Consider the following 18,230-nt stretch of genomic DNA (forward strand, 5'->3'; position numbering starts at 1 on the left):
TCATCAGATGCACGGGCGAGCTTTAATATGCCTGTAACCGCGGGGCTGAATTGACGAAGCCTTTCGTTCTTAAGTGGTCTTTACCATTGGCCGGCGGCGACCTTCGCTGTCGCCGTCCGTCGCCACAGGTGGATGGCATCTGTTCGCTCGAACGCACTTACAGCTCGTAAGCACTTTGTGAAGGCAGTGTTTTAGTTTGGCCGTAAGCTTGTTAACATTTGCGGATGACCGAGTTACCAGAGCGGTGGACGGCGGTAGCAATGCCGGTATAGCTACATCTTGGGGCGTTTTCTTCAACTACAGAACTACAGTGCGTTAGAAAAGTTTTTGTATAACGTCAGTGTTATCATAGCAAAGAAAAAAAAAATCACAAACGTAACGATTATGTCGTGGCCAACGGTTTACACCAGCAGTTAAGTAGAATACTTAAGTAACTGCAGTATTAGTTTTGCGTGTTCTCTGGTTAGACGATGCCTCGGTAGATGTCGCTACCAGCTTGATGCGTACCTCTTCGGTAGCTCGGTATTCCGCAGGTGGCATTGCGTTTACGGAGACGCTAAAGCACTTGTTTCCTTTGTCGAGTTGGGGTCACTTTTCCGTATCAGCCATGTCTGTTTCTAACCTCTTTCGAGACTCTTTTGTAGGCCGAAGATTGCGCAATCTAAATATAAGAGCTACTGGGATCACCGAGTGTACGGCTAATTGCATGGTTATGTGCCCCTGGGGTTACTGGGACCTGTATGTATGTGATGACTATGATGGCGATGATTATGATTGGGATGATGACGATTACTATGGCGATGACTATGGTTGTGGTGACGACGATAACTGATGACAAAAACTTGGAAGGCGGTTCAAGCTCAACTAATTGACGCCGATCAAACGTCGCTCCAGCGTGGTTCTCACACTATACCATGCGATTCATGCACCCCACTCTCACTCCAAACTCGCCGAGGAAGACAATTTTGTCGACTTCAATTACACGTTGGATCTCCTTCCAACTTTTTTTTTTTTTTCTTTGTGGAATACGGCTCCTGAGCTTCATTTCGGGTGTATCTTATACGTACGCTCTCCTGCTAGGGAATTGAGCTAATCTTACGCAATACTGTTGTGGTTATAACAGAAACAATGCAACCAGGGGCCGTATTTTGAAACGGTTATTTTAATTCGCCGCTATCTTCTTTTTTTTTTTTTTTGGGGGGGGGGGGGGGGGCTTCGCCCGCTCTCTGTAGGACGGATGTTAAGAGGAAGCTGTAGCTCGGGGCCAGCTGCGAGTTCCCTATTCAGGGAGATGCGAAACGCATATATGTTTTCTTCAGACCATCGCTTGATTGATCTGACATGTTTTGCATTTGAGAAAGTTTGATTATTGTCGCAAGGAAAATTTTGATTCAGAGCCTCATATACTATTTACGAAATTTGCCGAGTTACAAGAAAAAAAAAAAAAAAAAGAGGGGGGGGGGGACACGAACTTTATAAATTCGTAGCTGTGTGCAAACAATGAGATATCACAGTTCTGTAAACTGTATCCGTTACAGCATGAGTTTACAGTTAAGGATGTTGACGAGTTTTTGCAAAAGTCTATACTTACAACTTCGTGGTTTATTTCGGAACGCTGCGTTATAATACGCCAATTTTTTATGATTTCGATATTTTATTAGCAGGTGCAATTTAAAAGATTGCTATATCGTTATTTATTAGAGCTAGGGTTGAAGTTTTTGTACACGAGCTTTTTTTTTCTTTTAATTGCGTTTCTTCAATTTTCCTACAGAAATTTACATATATAAAAAAGTTAGTTCCTACGGCTACTGCATTTTAACTTTTTCTTTTGAATGCATCATACCTAATCAGATTGGATGAGTGTTTGCGGCAACAAGCAGTTTCACCTTTCCCATGTATTTAGATAGGACATACCGAGCTAAAGCTTCCTCATAAGGATAAAGTCGTACGAAAATAATCCTTGCGAGATGCGCCCCTAGCTGTTTCGTTATATCTTTGTATTTTATAGTAACCAGCTGTGACAGGCGGATGCTGAGGTCCTTGTTAACGTACCCGTGTCACCAGCATTTCGACGAGCCCTGTGTGTGTGTAATATAATTCGACACACCTGTTTCATTGAGCATAGTCGCAGTTCGTAAATCCTCCCGGAAATCGCGTTTTATTCTAGCTGTCTTTTCTGGCGGTGTTATTTGTGCAGTTTAGGGGAAAAGATAGCAGGTGACATGTGCCGATTTCTTTTTTCTTGTTTTTGTCAATCATATGCTACCTGCCAAGGCATGTCATATACTAGCCTCTGATTCGCCGCCTCTTGAAGTTTTTTTTTTATTGCGATAGCAATTATATGGACACTCAAAAGCAGATTTCTGCCGTCGGCGTCGCCGTCGCCGTTGCCGTCGCCGTCGCCGTCGCCGTGAGGTTCCGTATGACGTCAATGGAGATGAAATCGTCGCCGCGCGCCGCCGAACGCTGTATGTGCGAGTGAAAGGGCGCGAGGGACGCGCTCTTTCACGGGGAGTGAACGCACGGCGGAGAACAAACGCGCGTTCTGCGCCGTGCTTCCTTAAGGGCTGCAGAAGTAGGCGTCTCTTTCCTCCTTTACAATCACCATATATGTAGAGCAAACGCGCCTTCTTCTCACGCACGAAAGGCCGCGGGGGGGGGGGGGGGGGGGGGGGGAAGGGAGGCGACGTTTAGCTGCGGCACCAAGTGCCTATTTATATCAGAGGCTCCGGCAACAGTCACCAACGCCGCAGGCATTTTGAGCGAACGCGGGCAAAACGCCGACGGCGTCGACAACAGTTCAGCGCGTTGCCGGTGCTGCTGCATGTCCAAGTTTATACAGCTGATAAAGCTAATATCATTACTCCGTATAGCTCTCTACAAATTTGCTATCGCAATTGATGCTTCGCCTTTCAGGTGAAACTGCGACAACTTTTTTTTTTTTTTTTTGTTACTAGAAGACGAGCAAGCGCGCTCGGTGCGTTTATCAAGATAGTCCGTAAAAGTAAGCACTTAAATATGCACGGTTAAGCAGTGCTCCCATGGCGAGGCTCCAGCTGCGTTTTCGGTGTGCCGTATTAGTGAAGCATAGAATCACAGAAGCCGGCTCAGAAATAGTTCAAAGAATAGCACGTAGGAATCAAATAACAGGACTTTACTGACTCTTGATGGAGACCGGACTCCGGCCGAAACGCAATTAAAATCTCCTTATTTTTTCCTACCTGCTTTTATTCTTAGAACTGTGTGTGTGTGTGTGTGTGTGTCGCGGGTTCGAATCCCAGCCACGGCGGCGGCATTTCGACGGGGGCGAAATGCAGAAATGCCTGTGTTTACATCTGTTACAATGTTTACAAGGGTTTTTGCAAAAGTCTTACAACTTAGTGCCTCATAATCATATCCTGGTCTTGACACGTACAACACCTGATTTTTTCAAAAATTTACACGTAAGTCTTGGATATACTCAGAGAATATAATAATAGTTTCCTTGGCAGATATGTTAGCCTATGTCACGAATTAAAAAATATATATAATTTATTAAGCGGGACTTCGAAGGGACACTTATGGAATGACGTAAAGAAATCTCGAGTTAAACTTACGGCGTACTTGCGCAATAATAATAGTAATAAAAATTTAGAGGGCGTATAAGCTTTGCCTTTAAGAGTGGAACGCGATATCATTAAAAGATCTCTTGCTGCTTATCAGCCTCTTTTCTCGTATATTGAAATTAACTGCTCGTATATTGAAACTGCATGCTCCGAAACGGCGCTGGGAAGTTCGATCTCATACTGATCACCAACTGCTGCTGTGGAAACTGTGATATGTGAGTGATTGCTTTTACGCTGTGATGCTCAGAGCTTCGATCTCATTTCTGCCACAAGTACTGGGATTTTAAATATATAGCTCATTTTACTACGCGTTCGATAGCTGTCCATCTTAATAGTTTGTTTGTAGCAATTTGCTCTGATTGTTGTATGTGCATTTTGTTTCATAATAGGTATTAGTATTTATGAGACGCTTAATTCGGTGAGGCTTTTAACTCCAGGAGTCGTATGACATATTTTCCCATCTTCTCCGAAAACACCAATAGCTGCTCCAAACTAGCATTTTTTCTGCTCTGAAATCTTCTCCAAAAAGTAAAATGTCGCTCCCATCACTGACAAATGCAACGAAGCCCAGTTGTACGAAGTGGAACTTTTGTTAAATAGCCGCTTAGTTTTGATGACTACTTCGATGACTCAAACGCTTTTTCTTTTTTTTAAATTTCTATCCTTGCCGTAATACCGTTTCTGTACCGCACGCGTCGTTGGTGCAGACTTTATATCTCAAACGACTCCTCGTGGCGACATGCCGGCACACATTGTACAGTGATCTTGCTGCCGTTGAGTACTCATGGCGTTGCCGAATAAGTGCCGTCAAAGTCACCTCAAGAATAGTGTAATTACGGATTTGTTAATGAAAGTGCGTACACTGGTCACCGAATTCACCTAGCGCACGGATGAATAAGAGCGCGCGAGTTAGCACTGTGCAGCCGATTCCGCTGCGTACGTCGAAGAACTGCCCTTTCCTCTGCAACATGAAATTCTGTTAGTGGCCTGCTTGGAAACGTACGAAGGTACTGTTACCACCTTCTAAATATTTTTTTTTCTTTTTCGATTGTTAGGCAAGAAAGAAACCACGCGATATATTTAAGGGCGAAGCAGCGCCGGCCAATTGAGGTAAGTGGGCGCTGACGGCAATTGGTCGGGCTTGGTCCTTTGCGGCGTATGCATTGCTATCCTACGCCGAAAAAGATAAAGAATTCAATTGAGTGGAAGATGTGCAAGCAAAAAGGCACTGCGCGTCGTAACTCTGCTCGGACAGTCACAAGGCGTGATGGCGTCAAAAACATAACGCGAATTTTTCAGCGGAAATCGAACAGCAATACCGTATGCAGCAGCGAACAGCATTCCTCGCCCTGAGCTCCGTCTTTTCTAATGCATTTCCTTAGCAACCACAAAATCGAAGATGTCGTTGGGCTAGATGAATACAGCCGTGAAAGGAGCAGTCGTCTGTAATCATTCCGATAAAACATAGCTTGATTGAAGCCCTTTACAAACGAGGCCATGCAAGAACCTCGTATTTAAATAAAACCTACAACAGTTCTGCATGAAGCAACCAGCAACCGTTTCAACATGCACGAAGCCACAGAATACCTATAGATCCAAAAACACGAACTGAGTGACAGCCAAAATGCCAAAATGGAATTGAAAGAAAACTAACGAAAACTGGAAAGACAAATAACACCTGTTTGAGAGTTCTGAACTTGAGTCAGGAGCTCGTTGGCTTCTGACTCCAGGTTGGTGTTTAGGCAGCTGTTGGTGTTTTCGGGGCAGATGGAAAAATGTCATACGAGTCCCGGAGTTAAAAGCCTTACCGAAGCGTCTCATAAATAGTAGTATTTATTATGAAAAATATTGCACTTACACCAATCAAAGCAAATTGCAAGAAACAAATAAGATGGATAGCTATCGAACGCGTAGTAAAATGAGCTACATATTTAAATCAGTGAAATCACTATTATTTTAAATATATTAGAGGAAATTTAATTGCCTTTTTGAAATCATAAGGCGATTTACAATTCTTCGTAATATCAAGAGCGCGTGAATGTTCGCCACTGGTGGCGGCCTTGCCAAGTGCAATGGGCGGCCGTCCGCCGTAGTTTTATCTGTCATTGCTCTTGCTTCTGTGTTTGTTTGATTCACATTTCCGGCGCGAAAAAAATTGGCAGTCAGTTTAGCATGCACCAAAGGGGGTGAAAGCCCGCACGCTCAAGAGACATTAATTAAATTACTTGACATTCTCATTCGAATGCATTGTTACTTCTTATTACATGTTTTCTCCCACAAAAGGTCGCGAGTTCGAGTGCCTAAATTCACGCTACCTTAATTACCTGTGCCTTAATTAACCTCGCCCTATAATCGACACCAAAGGTCGAATGTGCGACTCCCACAAAGGTCGTCGGTTCGGGTGCTTTAACTCTACATTAATTAACTTCGCCTTAACGCCAAAGGTAGTGGGTCCGACTCCCACCGAAGGTCGTCGGTTCGAGTGCCTGAATTAGCGCTATCTTAATTAACACGATGACTACGGTGACCCCCGCGCCATCAAAACTGTTGCGTGGGCGTTTGCATATAAGTAAGACACGATGCCGGGTCGAGTCGTCGTCGTGTACGATTTCGCTTCGACGCCGCGGTTTTCGCTCAAGGACGTTGAAGGTCGACTGAACGATGGGACATATAAAGCTTTCGGCTTAATAATTTCCGGCAAGCTCTCGTCGTGCGCGGAAGCAACGGCAGCAATGGATCGCCGACGTTCGGCGAGAAAGTTCTTGTTCTCACGCGATTTATTTTGCCATGTCGGTGTTTGTTGCACCAGATCCTGTGTACACGGGTGAGCGATGAAGTTGATTACGGCCTACTCATATTTATGGTTGTTTGCCCGCTACGGTGCGCTTGCGGGCAAAAGGTGTGTCGCTCAGGTTCTGAATGCCGCTTGGCGCCTCTACCGGTTGCCGCTTCTTTACCACGTTGCTCTTAATTACTAGGGTGCACGACTGTAAGAGTGCATCGTGTTGTGTGTTAAAGCTGCCGCGGCTTGCAAGGACTTATTTTGTTGGTTTTATGCGGCCCGCTAAATCGTACCACCGTGGTTGGCACGCAGTTCATGTTTTTGGATCTAGATATTGCTAGGCTTCGTGCATGTTGAACGGTTGCTGGTTGCTTCATGCAGAACTGTTGTAGGTATTATTTAAATACGAGGTTTTCGCCTGGCCTCGTTCGTAAAGGGCTACAATCAAGCTATGTTTTATCGGAATGATTAGACGACTGCTCTTTTAACGGCTGTATTTATCTAGCCCAACGACATATTCGATATTGTGGTTGCTAAGAAAATGCATTAAAAGAGACGGAGCTCAGGGCGAGGATTGATATTAGCATGCTGCATAGGGTATGTTGCTGTTCGATTTCCACTGAAAAATTCGCGTTATGTTTGTGACGTCATTACACCTAGAGGCTGTCCGAGCAGACTTACCATGCACGGTGCCTTTCTGCGTGTACATCTTCCACTCAATGGAATTCTTTCTTTTTCGGCTAGGGTAATGGAAAACCTGCTATCACCAAGAACGCTTCACGGAGGTAACATTAGCCAGGCTTCGAATGGAACACACACACCTCACACACAATTGTCTACTCACAAAGGAAGCACATCCGGTATGTGATAAATGTCAAGAACCACTACGGTACTACATTCTAATTAGATGCCCACATGTCGAAGGACAAGGACAAAATCATTTCCACGATCTATACGATTTACATGTACCACTACACCCCACTCTCATTTTGGGAGACGATTCCCTTGTCCCTCTTACAGATGTGAATTTTTTGGACGAAGTAGACTTTCTGAACACACTTTAGATAATACAGATTTTACTCTTTTCCACCATTGACTTTCTAACACCCTGTGTCTGGCGCTGCAAAGTCTAAGTCGCTCTTGCGCCAATAAACCCACCTTAACTAACATTTACTCTTTTCTGAACACGAATGTATTCAGGTTCCCTGTGCATTACATTGCATACTTATTCTTATTTTAGTTGTCACCGCTTCTCTAGAGATTGCATGAGTTCTTCTTGGTTTTGTATAATTTTCACCTCGTGGGCTCCCTACAACGTGTAACAATGCCGGGATAGGATGGAAAAGGTGACACGGGACGAGGTGAATCGCTGTCGCATGTAGCTGCACGTGCACGCGCCAGCGATTCACCGCACGTGATCTAACAGGACGTTAAGCCCCGCGAATCAAATTCGCATCAATACATTATTGAGTCCATTCTCCATCTTCGTTCAGCTTCTCTCTCTCTCGTCGCAGATCGAAATCTTCTCGTACCTTCTATAAGCCTCTAACTTCTTTCTTTCTTGTTGTTCATTTTCATATTTCAGTAACAGTGCAGTTGTGTCGCCTCGATTCTTCCCGTGCGTGCGTGCGTGCGTCCGTACTCTCGGTATTGACCGCCGGAGCAGGTGCGGCCGAGGTTCCGCCCCCCGTTTTCTTTCCTCCTCCTCCCCTGTCGCCGCGTGTTTCCCATCAGCGGCTCGCGCGCCCGTCGCCCGCCCCCCCTTTTCGCGCGCTGTGCCGTGGTGGCGATGTCGCCCGAAGTTTGAGCGCTGGCTCGCACTCCGAGGGAAGGAGGTCATCCGTGTGCGTGCCTTGTGCTTCGTGTCCCGCCTACCCACCGTCAGCAGCAGCTTTGGGGAACCGCGTGCAACGCCAAACTTCCGCTGTCCGGTCACTGCGCCTGCCGGCAAGCGCGGTTTCAGCTCGTGCAGAGGTAATCAGTGCTCTAATATATTTTGTTTGCCGACTTGTTTATGCGACATCTGCCAACACGTGGCTTGATGACGTTGCGTTGCTGTGAACGACGTCCTGGGTTCGATCCCGGCCGATAGGGGCGGAATGCAAAAAAAAAAAAAAAAAATGGTATAGTGCGCGTTAAGAACGCCAGGTTGTCAAAGTAATCCGAAGCCCTCCACTATGGCGTCTCTGTACGCCTTCTCTATGCTTGTTTTGTGGTTAGTATTAGTTCGTACTACGAATATAAGCGAACGTTTCGGACGTTTGGCAGTGCTTGGTTTTCGCGTACGGATTCGTTAACCGCTCTCGTGACTATATATAGTACGGTGAAGCTAGGCTACAAATTGTGAGGCCCACGAGCTTCTGGCTGCACGTCAGATCTCTAAAACAGGTGTTATTTGTCTTTCAATTTCCGTTAGTTTTCTTTTAAATCCGTTTCGGCATTTGCAAATTCTCGCATTATAGTCTGAGTGAAACCCGTCGCGGTAGCTGAGTGGTTCTGGTGTTGCGCTGCCGAGCACGAGGTCGTCGGTTCGAATCCCGGCAGCGGCGGCCACCTCCCAGATGGGGCGCAATGCAAAAGCGCTCGTCTACCGTGCATTGGATGCACGTTAACGAACTCCAACTGGTAAAAATTTATCCGAAGTTCACCGCTATATGGTTTGCTTCATAATGAGATGGTCTTGGCGCGTAAAACTCAAGAATTTAATTTAACTTTTAATTTGAATCAAATTGGTTACGTTTAGAAAATAAAGCTGTACACTGGCTTTAGTAATATGAATTTTGATTTGAGGCCTCAATGCTTTTACAATTGCGAGAAATGGGTAAGTAGGGAGAGAGAGAAAACGGAGGCACGAAGTTTACAAACGCGAAACTCTACCAAAAATGATATCGCAGTTCTGTTAGCTGCGTATGATGGAGCATCTAAAGTAAGTACTACGTAAGAATTTGCAGCTCACGTAAAATTGTTGCAATGTTAATGAAGGTCCAGCAAAAGAATTCCGGTAGAACCCATCTCACGATAACTGTCGACGGGGATGCGATTAGCATTCAAGCAATGTTGTCACACACTGTCACAGTACACACACCGCACCGCATTACTGAAGACAACTTTATTTACATTTTTTTGCAAGTGGTAGTAATTTATCTGCGCGAAACAAATGCAAGGTTTGCCCGCAAGGTAAGGCAAAAAGATGGCGTAATCCTCGTGACTAAGGCCTTACTTCGCTGGAGCAGCCGAAGTAGCAGTTTACAAGTATAAATACTAATACAGCCAAATACGACAACTAAGACAACAAAAACACGAGAAATATTGACAGCACATTTTTTAAAACACACTGTAGTGTATAGTGATGTCATCTGTAGTGTAGAGAAACGCATCTGTAGTGAGCATTCTGGTATTTCCATTGCTTCGGCTACATGCGTCATACACTGTCGCAGGGTTCGGTGAACTTTGCTGTGACACTCGCTCGCCACGATCGGCCACGACCATGACTACAGGACGGCGACTGTAGGACGATCACAACGCAGTGACGACGATGAAATGACGGAAAAAGGAATGACGTTTGATGGGACGACGAAGCTGGCAAGACAATGGGATGACGACGGGTGTATGCCGACGATGACGTACGTGACAATGACTGTATGCCAACGAATGCTTGACGATGACAGTATGACGAGAATCGGATGACGAAGTAGGAATGACTACAAATATATCTTTTAATCATTTTAAGTGCGAAGCACTTTATGGGCCCGGGCTGTCGGCGTCCGTCGTGATCACGCTCCGCACATGTGCTCAAAACAGGGTCAAAACAAGTGCACAATTGATCAAAACCGGTTCAAAATAAGCTAGCATGATTCAAAATAATTTAAAAAAGACGTGAATAATCGAGCACTAAGCGCATTAATTAGCAGAAGCTCGTTAAAATCGGTTCCGAAACGCCAGACTGGTACCAGCGCAGCGCAAGAGAGGGCGCCACCACCCCACAAGCGCCGGCGCATCACTATGGTGGCTAGAAATTCTGGCAACCCTAGCATCACTGCTTCGCACTCCCTTAGGTTTCACGGCAGTGGAGCCGCATTAGCGCTGGATTCGAACTACACAAGTGCAGGATTTGAGCAGAATTGGAGCTACATTAAGTGCTGGAATTGAGCACGATTTTATCTGGATTGGAACTGCATTTGAGCTACATTCTGCAAACTGCACGGAGTTGCCACAAATCGTCCGACCGCAGCCGAAGCCAATGGTTACGCGCTGCAACCGTTTCGTGCGAGTTTTTACTTCTTCCCACACCCTCCTAGAGTAATTTTTTTCCTTGGGCCACGGCAACGTGAGAAACATCTCTGAATGACTGCCAGTACCGTTATTAGACGTCTCGGTGCTCGTGCTGTGACCGAAGACTGCGCGCGCGCGCATGTATAATTAAGGAACACGTACTATGTCCCGTGACAGTGGCCCCTTTCTAGTCCTAATATGCTTTGCCGCATAACATGGATGTACTGCGGCGAAGCTTCAGGAAATCGACCATTATGCAACGCATGTTAGACCTTTGCGTCGCGCGCACTCCTCAACGCGTGTATCGATCTACAGCAAACTGAGTTAGGCGTATATTGCTTCCAACAAATGGCTTAGATTTAAATCGGAATTCGGCTAGCTACCTAGCGTGTGATGGCAATTACGATTCTGTTATGTCGCATGACACGATTACTTTTTTTTTTCGCTGTGTTAGGTTGGGGCAGTCTTTCGGGAGATTTATTGCCGTATCCGTGCAGTCGGGAGGATTGGTCGAAATTCAGGAGTGTCCTGGTCAAATCGGGAGGCTTGGCAAGCATGGCATCCAACCCGCTTCATATACAGACAATCGCATCTGAATCTCATCGGACAAGTTACCACACACGCCACGCACGGTCCTAATTCCCGGCGCCGCCACTAGACGGCATAGTGTGTCTAGTGGAAACCCACTGAAAACAGTCCTTAGCCAACCTTAGCTGGTTTCCTAAGGACAAGAACATACCGGACAAATATTCGCAACAAGACGAGGCATCTTGTCTGCTCCAGCAAAAATCCGGAGACAGCACTTCCTAATGGATGGCGAAGGAATTCACCCAGTGAGACCCGTAGGTAGCGTGCTATTTCCAGAATTACTTGGATTTTAGGTGGATGGAAGCATCAACCGGTCAGCAGTCGAGATAAGTACGTGACAATGGAGTATTGGCGAAAAAAAAAAGGAGGGAAGAGATTGATACAACCGGATTCGTTACAGGCATAGTAGGTAGCGGTACCAGGTAGATAGAGAAGTTTTGAGAAGAGAAAGAAAGATAAAGGAGAAGTATACAAAAACGCTAGAATGAAAATCATGTATATCATGCTCAAGCTCGCTGGGCCGGTATTTTGTAGCGATGCGTTATGCTTATTCTGTGCAAGTCTTGTCATCCACCGCTCACGGCCGGCCGATCCCGTTGATAACGTGAGCGGACCGTCGCTCTGACCACTGACCAAGCGCGAAAAGGCATTAGCATCGGAAAGGCATCGCTACAAAATACCGCCCCTAGATGACTATTTGTCGCCGCCCGGTTTCAAAGGGGATGGCAATAAATGATCATCGAAGCGCGAGAGAGTCTCCCGGCTGCATACATGTCTCATGCGTGACGCGTGTGAATACGGTGTATTGCTACATTGCTTCAACTCTAGACGCATTAACGTCAAACATCCATCGTGCGATGGGTTCTGCGGGAATTTAGAGCGAATAGCTTTATTTGCCTCTTTCGCCCGCTTTCGTGGTTGTCCGCGGTGGCTGAAGGGCGGTGATTTGAGATGCGATACAAATGCACCGAGGGAAAGGGCGCTTGTTCTCGCCCAGCCAAGTTGCGGGAAGAGGAGGGGAGGGGAGGGCGTTTTTCGTTCGTTTCGTTCGTTCCGTTCGTTCGTTCGGTTGGTTCGTTCGTTTCGTTCGTTCGTTCGTTCGTTCTATTCGCTTACACTGACGATCTTCGTCGATGGTTCCTGCACAATTTCTCTTCTCACTTCTGGCGTAGTGGTTTACGTGCGATTGTCGGCTCGGTGGCAGCGTATTCTGAACTTGGCAGATTATATTTTCGTACTCAACGACTGTAGCTACCGCGTCGCGGTGGTGATATTCGTTCGTACATGACCAGGGTACAGCGTGTGTGCGACACTTTTCCTGACGCCCTGCATTGCCATTATTCCATTACCTCCTGTACCAAGCGGACCTCCCGAACTTCGCAATGCATGCCGTGTGGACTTCACAGGCAGGATCGTGAATGTCTGCACCTTATTCGTCATCGTTATGCTGTGCCCTGCGTGCAATGTCGAGAGGGCATATGGCACGCTTCATTAGTCTTCGATTGTAATTTATTTTGCACTCGAAATGACTGTCCCAATGGTTGCACTAAACGTATCTCAGGGTTCACACCATGACCTATAATACAGCGGGAAACCGTGGGCTAGCGCAGCCTGTGCTTCTAGCCCTACGAAGGTGTTTTTAACTTTGATTCGAGGCTCCTGTCTAAACGAAAAACTATAATATTCCATGTTGTGTTATGTGTGTGTTAAGTGTCGTATTTCTTGTGTGTTTCATTTATCGTTGCATTCGTGTGCAGTGGCATGCTAGCGTGCCGCCAGGCGTACTTCTCCGGTTCCCATTAAAACAGCCTCCTCTCTTTCTCTCCCTTAACTTGTAACACTACAGGCAAGCCAGACGCACAATGAGTATAGTGGCTCATTTATTAACGGAACCACATTACGTTATGATTGTCTCAGCGCGGAAGCCCGCGGCGAGAAGATGTATGCCGGACTGGTTTCTTAGCGCCAGCGATTACACTGTGCGTTGCGGACATTACCGACGCTGTTTTACTGAGTTCATCTTCTCTCTCCCGTTGCATGTGCAGAGGTGGACGGCATCTCCCGGAAGAACGGCTTCTACTGCTCAGACGTGAGTGACGCACGCTGCTCTTTTTCTGTCGTTTTTTTTTTGAACTATGTATAAAAACTCCCCCAGTGCGTTTCGTGTAGGGGAGCCGCGCTCATCTCGATCCTACGCGACCTCCTCACAGAGAAGCAAAACCTAGTGCGCAAATCACTCATACTGTCTGCAAGGTGTTACACAGATGTATGTCGCGAGAAAAAAAAAAAAAAAAAACAGCAGGAAGTTCAAGCGTAAGCTTGCGTTCTCTCTCGGAGCAGCCAGCAGGTATGCCTTAGCTCTCGCTTTAGCGCAGAATGGAGTTTCAGCTCGTCCTTGAATGTGTTAGCGTTTGTGGAATACCGGGTAACTGGAGAAGTGTGGCGGCCGTGACAACACTGGCAGCGACACCTTGTGACGCAGTGTAATCAAAGTGTACGAAGCTAATGCGGCCGTGACTTAACATATTAACTACTGGGAACGTAATTGTGAATGTGTTGTCTTTCTTTATGATTTCCCGTCGACAAGAACACTCGGGCGAACACATTGTAGTTGCGCAAAGCGCCACCAGGTGAACTGCTGCATGCCAGTGTTCTCCGTGGCTCTGGCAATCCGCAAACGGGATGAAGTTGACGGACAGGCCGAAGTTGTTTCACAGCCTACGGTAACCTGTGAAACGCCGAGAGGGCAAGACCATCGCCGGAAATCTGTCGCGGAGCAACAAGGTTGTGTAAAAATAATAAAATAAGAGTATAAAAAGGGATTGTGACGTAAGGGTCACGTGGATCGTCGGCTGCGGTTTCGGATAAGCAGGGGACAAATGCTCTTGTAGAGGCAGTCCGAAAGATTTAGGAGTAGGACGGGATTTGCCGCATTATTCAGGTGTGAATAACCTTTGCCTGCCCTTCAGCAGATAGTCTTTTAAAAGTTTTTTTGCTGAAATTTTTTTTTCAAATGTCAGCCAGAGACAGATTTTTCATTTTTGTCTATGTTTAATCTATCTCGCGCCCAGAGCTGATAGATGCTCTGCTTCGTCAATTTTTTTGCTGGTGTGTGACTTGGCGGGTATGTTAAGAGGAAGCTTTTGCTCGGGCCCGACCCCGGTGCCGCCTATTCAAATACTTGTAAAACGCAGAGATGCTTTTCTGAGAAACACCGTTCGCCGATTTTAATGAAAGTTGAATTCTAGTGACCGTTGGAAGCGGATTATTAGATTTAGGGTCTCTATATATTTTTTTACGAAGATTGCCGAACATAAGTGAAAAAAAAAGTGAGGACGCTTAAGCTTCGCCTTTAAGAGCTTACATCACCGCTTCGAGATTCAGAACGTTATGCCTACGAAATGACTTAAGCAAATTATCGCTCATCCCATCTAGCAGACTTTCAGCATCTCGGTTTTGGCTGGAATAATCAGTGGTGTCCTTCTCGGCATTTAAAAGTTACATTCTCCAAATTGCGATGTCGCATCCTGGAATTGAATTTCTATTTACATAGAGCTGGTCTGACGATGTCCCCTCTGTGCCAAAATTGTAAGGAAATTGAAACAATAGACCACTACTTTTTATCATGCCGACGTTATTTAAACCAGAGAGATATTACTCGAAGCTCCACTCTGCAAAATTGGTTTAAGATTAAATACACCAGTATTATTATCATTTGGGGCCTCCACCCTCGGCTATTGTCACAGAAACGTTTGTTGCGCAGTGTTTGAATATTTAACTGAAACAGGACGGTTACCCTGTTAATTATTGTAACTTTATTCCACCTATCAGATCAGTATGCATTTCAATAAAATTTGTTTCTCCAAATTTGTTAGTAACATTATATTTTTTCTGACCTTGATAGTAACCTCATTTTTCACCCTTCAGTTAGTCTGAAAGCTCGTTGGCACACTATTCTAGTTAAACCAAATTTTATTGTTTTTGATTTTGCCTTCTTTTACTTTGCGTTGCTCATTGCCAAAACGAATTTTATTGCCAGCTACCTACTGCCGCCCGATTCTTGGTCTATCCCCCTCAGTGGGTGCGAGCCATGGTTAAGGTTCATCATCATCATCATCATCATCATCATCATCATCATCATCATCATCATCATCATCATCATCATCATCATCAAGAGTGTAACGCGACAGCGTTAGCGGGCCCTGTTCGCATCGCATTTTTCTTTAGTAGGTTTCACTGCAACACAAAATCTGGGAAAGCCAGCTTACAAAGACCGAGCTTACACCGATCCCCATAAAGTCGGCTTCACTTTTAAACACAAGTGCATTGCTGGGAAGACATTTTTTTCAGGGGCAATATGAGGCCGTCTTATATCAAAATGTGAAGGCCCTAGGACCTTTTTTGTATTTTATTGTTTGCTGTTGCTCCGAGGCGCGCGTGTGTCCAAAACGCATTAGGCAGGCTAAGTCCCAGTTGGACCTTGGCTGAGCTTGAAGGTCAGATTTACGGAACCAGGCGTTTTCTGGGTTTGTACTTGGAGTAGTAGAGCTATCGCTCTAAAATCGAAACACGGAAGTTTACAAATCCGTAACACTGGACGGCAAACAGGCATCAAAGTTCCCTAAGCTGCATCCGTCAGAACACCCAACGTGGACGAGTTCGATATATAAATTTTTACCTTACGTGAATTTGTTACAAGGTTTATGTGGGCGTTGAAAAAGCCATATTCACGTATTAGTGGTGTATTTGACAGCCATGTATAGCACATTAATTTTGTCCGCTTTAGATGTACTGTTGGATGCGATTTACAAAATTGAAATTGACAGTTGAAATTTGGAACAACTCGGATGGTTCGCTGCGCACATTGTCTTTTGCAGAGTTCGTTGAGCAATTACCTAACCATATCACCAGTTAATCTGTTTGTATAATCTCAGTATTTGTTCATTTGTTTGTACTAAATGCTGTACCCACTCCTGCTATGTCTCGAAATAGACAGCAGTATTTGTAAATGAAAATAAATAAATTGTGATATCATTTTCCATTGCTGAGTTAGAGTTGTAAACTTGACAGTATCGTTTTCTGAAAGTTAGCGATTTTCAACAGTTTTTAGAAAACAATTGACGGCCTAGATTAAGAATCTGCTTACTACAATCACAAGAGTCGAACACTTTTTTTGTTTTGAATGCGACAAATATGATCAAATACCTGATATTTGCACCAGTGGTTTCCGAGAACAACGATTTATCCTTTCTCATGTGTTTAGATTGGATAGCCTGAGCTAAATCTTCCTCTTAACTCTTTCGTTACCGCTAGAAATGTGCTCATTTTTGGTTTTAGAAGTTTATTTCAAGACGTAGTTGTCGTCATGTATACTGCGATGCACAATTATAGCCTGATCACTGGTGTATGGATGTACAGCAGTAACAATTGTCCAAACATTACAAAAAAACAACAAAAAAAACATTGTGTGATACTTCAAATAAGCACCCCAATAAGGAACACGAATGACCGTAATAATTTGCTATTTTAGTATAAATACTGAGAGTAACAAAAATCTGAAATATACAAAATATGCGCCTGGTTCCTAGTTCCCAAGTTTTGTAAGTCAGGTCACGCAAAGCAAAGCTATTACGAAGCTTTGTTGGCATCTGTACTAGCCATAATGGTGCCCATGCTATGTGGAAAAGCAGTAGCTTCGCAAACAGGGAAATAGGTACTTTTCTAATTGTACAGGCACCTGCTTTTTTTTAAACTGCATTCTTTAGGCTCGTGAAGCGATGGTAGTCAGGATAGGGAAGCATGAAGAAGCCTCCTCAAATTTGCTGATTGCGTTCGATCAGTTTTTCTGTGCAAGGAAGGGGGTCTAGTGCGCGTTCAACTGGCCCTGGGGCATCCGGGTGCTTTGTTCACGTTGATGTACAGCACTGTACAGGAACTGGAGTGTTGCACAATATTGGGCAGTTATGAACAAAGACACTTGCACAGGCGGTGTTCAAAATGTAAGAGATCAGACAGCTAAGTCAAGCAACGGTCGAACGTCGGTCTTAAATCGACTGCGTGCCCTTGTGTGATTGAAAAAAACCCCACACGATACGATGGGAAGGATTGCTCGTGATAATTTGTACAGTGCCGTCCACTGCTCTGTAGAGCGCGCGAGCAGCCGCCTTTGCTCTGCAGGACGACACCTGGCGGTAGTTGCTGGGTCCGAGATAGTCTGCCTAGGAGCATGTGCGGCCTAATACACATGCAGAAATGTTTTTGATGAGTGGTGGCAGTGAAAAGCGCCCTTGTTTACCCAAATCTGCACTCGACCTGAAGGTGCTTGCGGGACCGCAATTGCGATAGAGTGAAGCGCACGGGCTGATAACGCGCGCCGGTCCTTTCGCAACAAACAAGCGTGATCACGGACTGTTCGAGATAACAAAGGCGCAAGTTTGCATGTTTATTAGGCCGCACATGCTCCTGGGCACGCTATCTCGGACCCAGACACGGCCGTCATGTGTCGCCCCGCAGAGGCCGTTCGCGCGCTCTACACAGCAGACGTGGACGGCACTGTACATGTACATACGTCTACCGTTGTTTTGGACGTCGTTAAAACAGCCTATACGTCGGATCGGGAAATCGACAACCAGAGAGAAGCTTCGGTGTCTTCACTGCTGCTGTCATTTAAAAATGTTGCGGAGTTGACCAAAGCGCAAATCTCGCGTCATTTTATTGAATTGCTAGCCTCACTTGAGGCTAGTTTCGACGATTCATCTAGTCGAAGTTTTATTTTTCCAGACTCCCGAATCTGCCTAAAATTATCAAATCTGACAACTGTAGTCGTCGTTTCAGACGGCGCATGACGTTTGTAGTAAAATTTTAACGGAAATGTTTAACGACGCGTAGAAAGCCTGTCGATCAAATTGATCGATTTCTATAGGCGCAGTTTTCTACTGACACAAAATTATTTGGGCTCTGCTTTTTCGCACTAATCAATGGGT

At 45.4% G+C, this 18,230-nt stretch overlaps 1 protein-coding gene across 5 annotated transcripts in view; it reads left to right on the top strand.

The window, feature by feature from the left end:
• Positions 1 to 18,230, top strand: part of LOC119453610 (rab11 family-interacting protein 4A) — a 256,371-nt gene that overhangs the window by 153,057 nt on the left and 85,084 nt on the right. For 4 of the 5 annotated variants that reach the window (XM_049668292.1, XM_037715668.2, XM_037715666.2 and 1 more), the window contains one exon: positions 13,293 to 13,336. In XM_049668292.1, coding sequence (XP_049524249.1) covers positions 13,293 to 13,336 — 44 coding nt within the window. Of the gene's footprint in view, positions 1 to 8,243; positions 8,362 to 13,292; positions 13,337 to 18,230 lie in introns of those variants that run through there. The other variant, XM_037715671.2, reaches the window with a different exon arrangement.

The sequence above is a fragment of the Dermacentor silvarum genome, chromosome 5 (genome assembly GCF_013339745.2).
Source record: "Dermacentor silvarum isolate Dsil-2018 chromosome 5, BIME_Dsil_1.4, whole genome shotgun sequence".
Taxonomy (NCBI): domain Eukaryota; kingdom Metazoa; phylum Arthropoda; class Arachnida; order Ixodida; family Ixodidae; genus Dermacentor; species Dermacentor silvarum.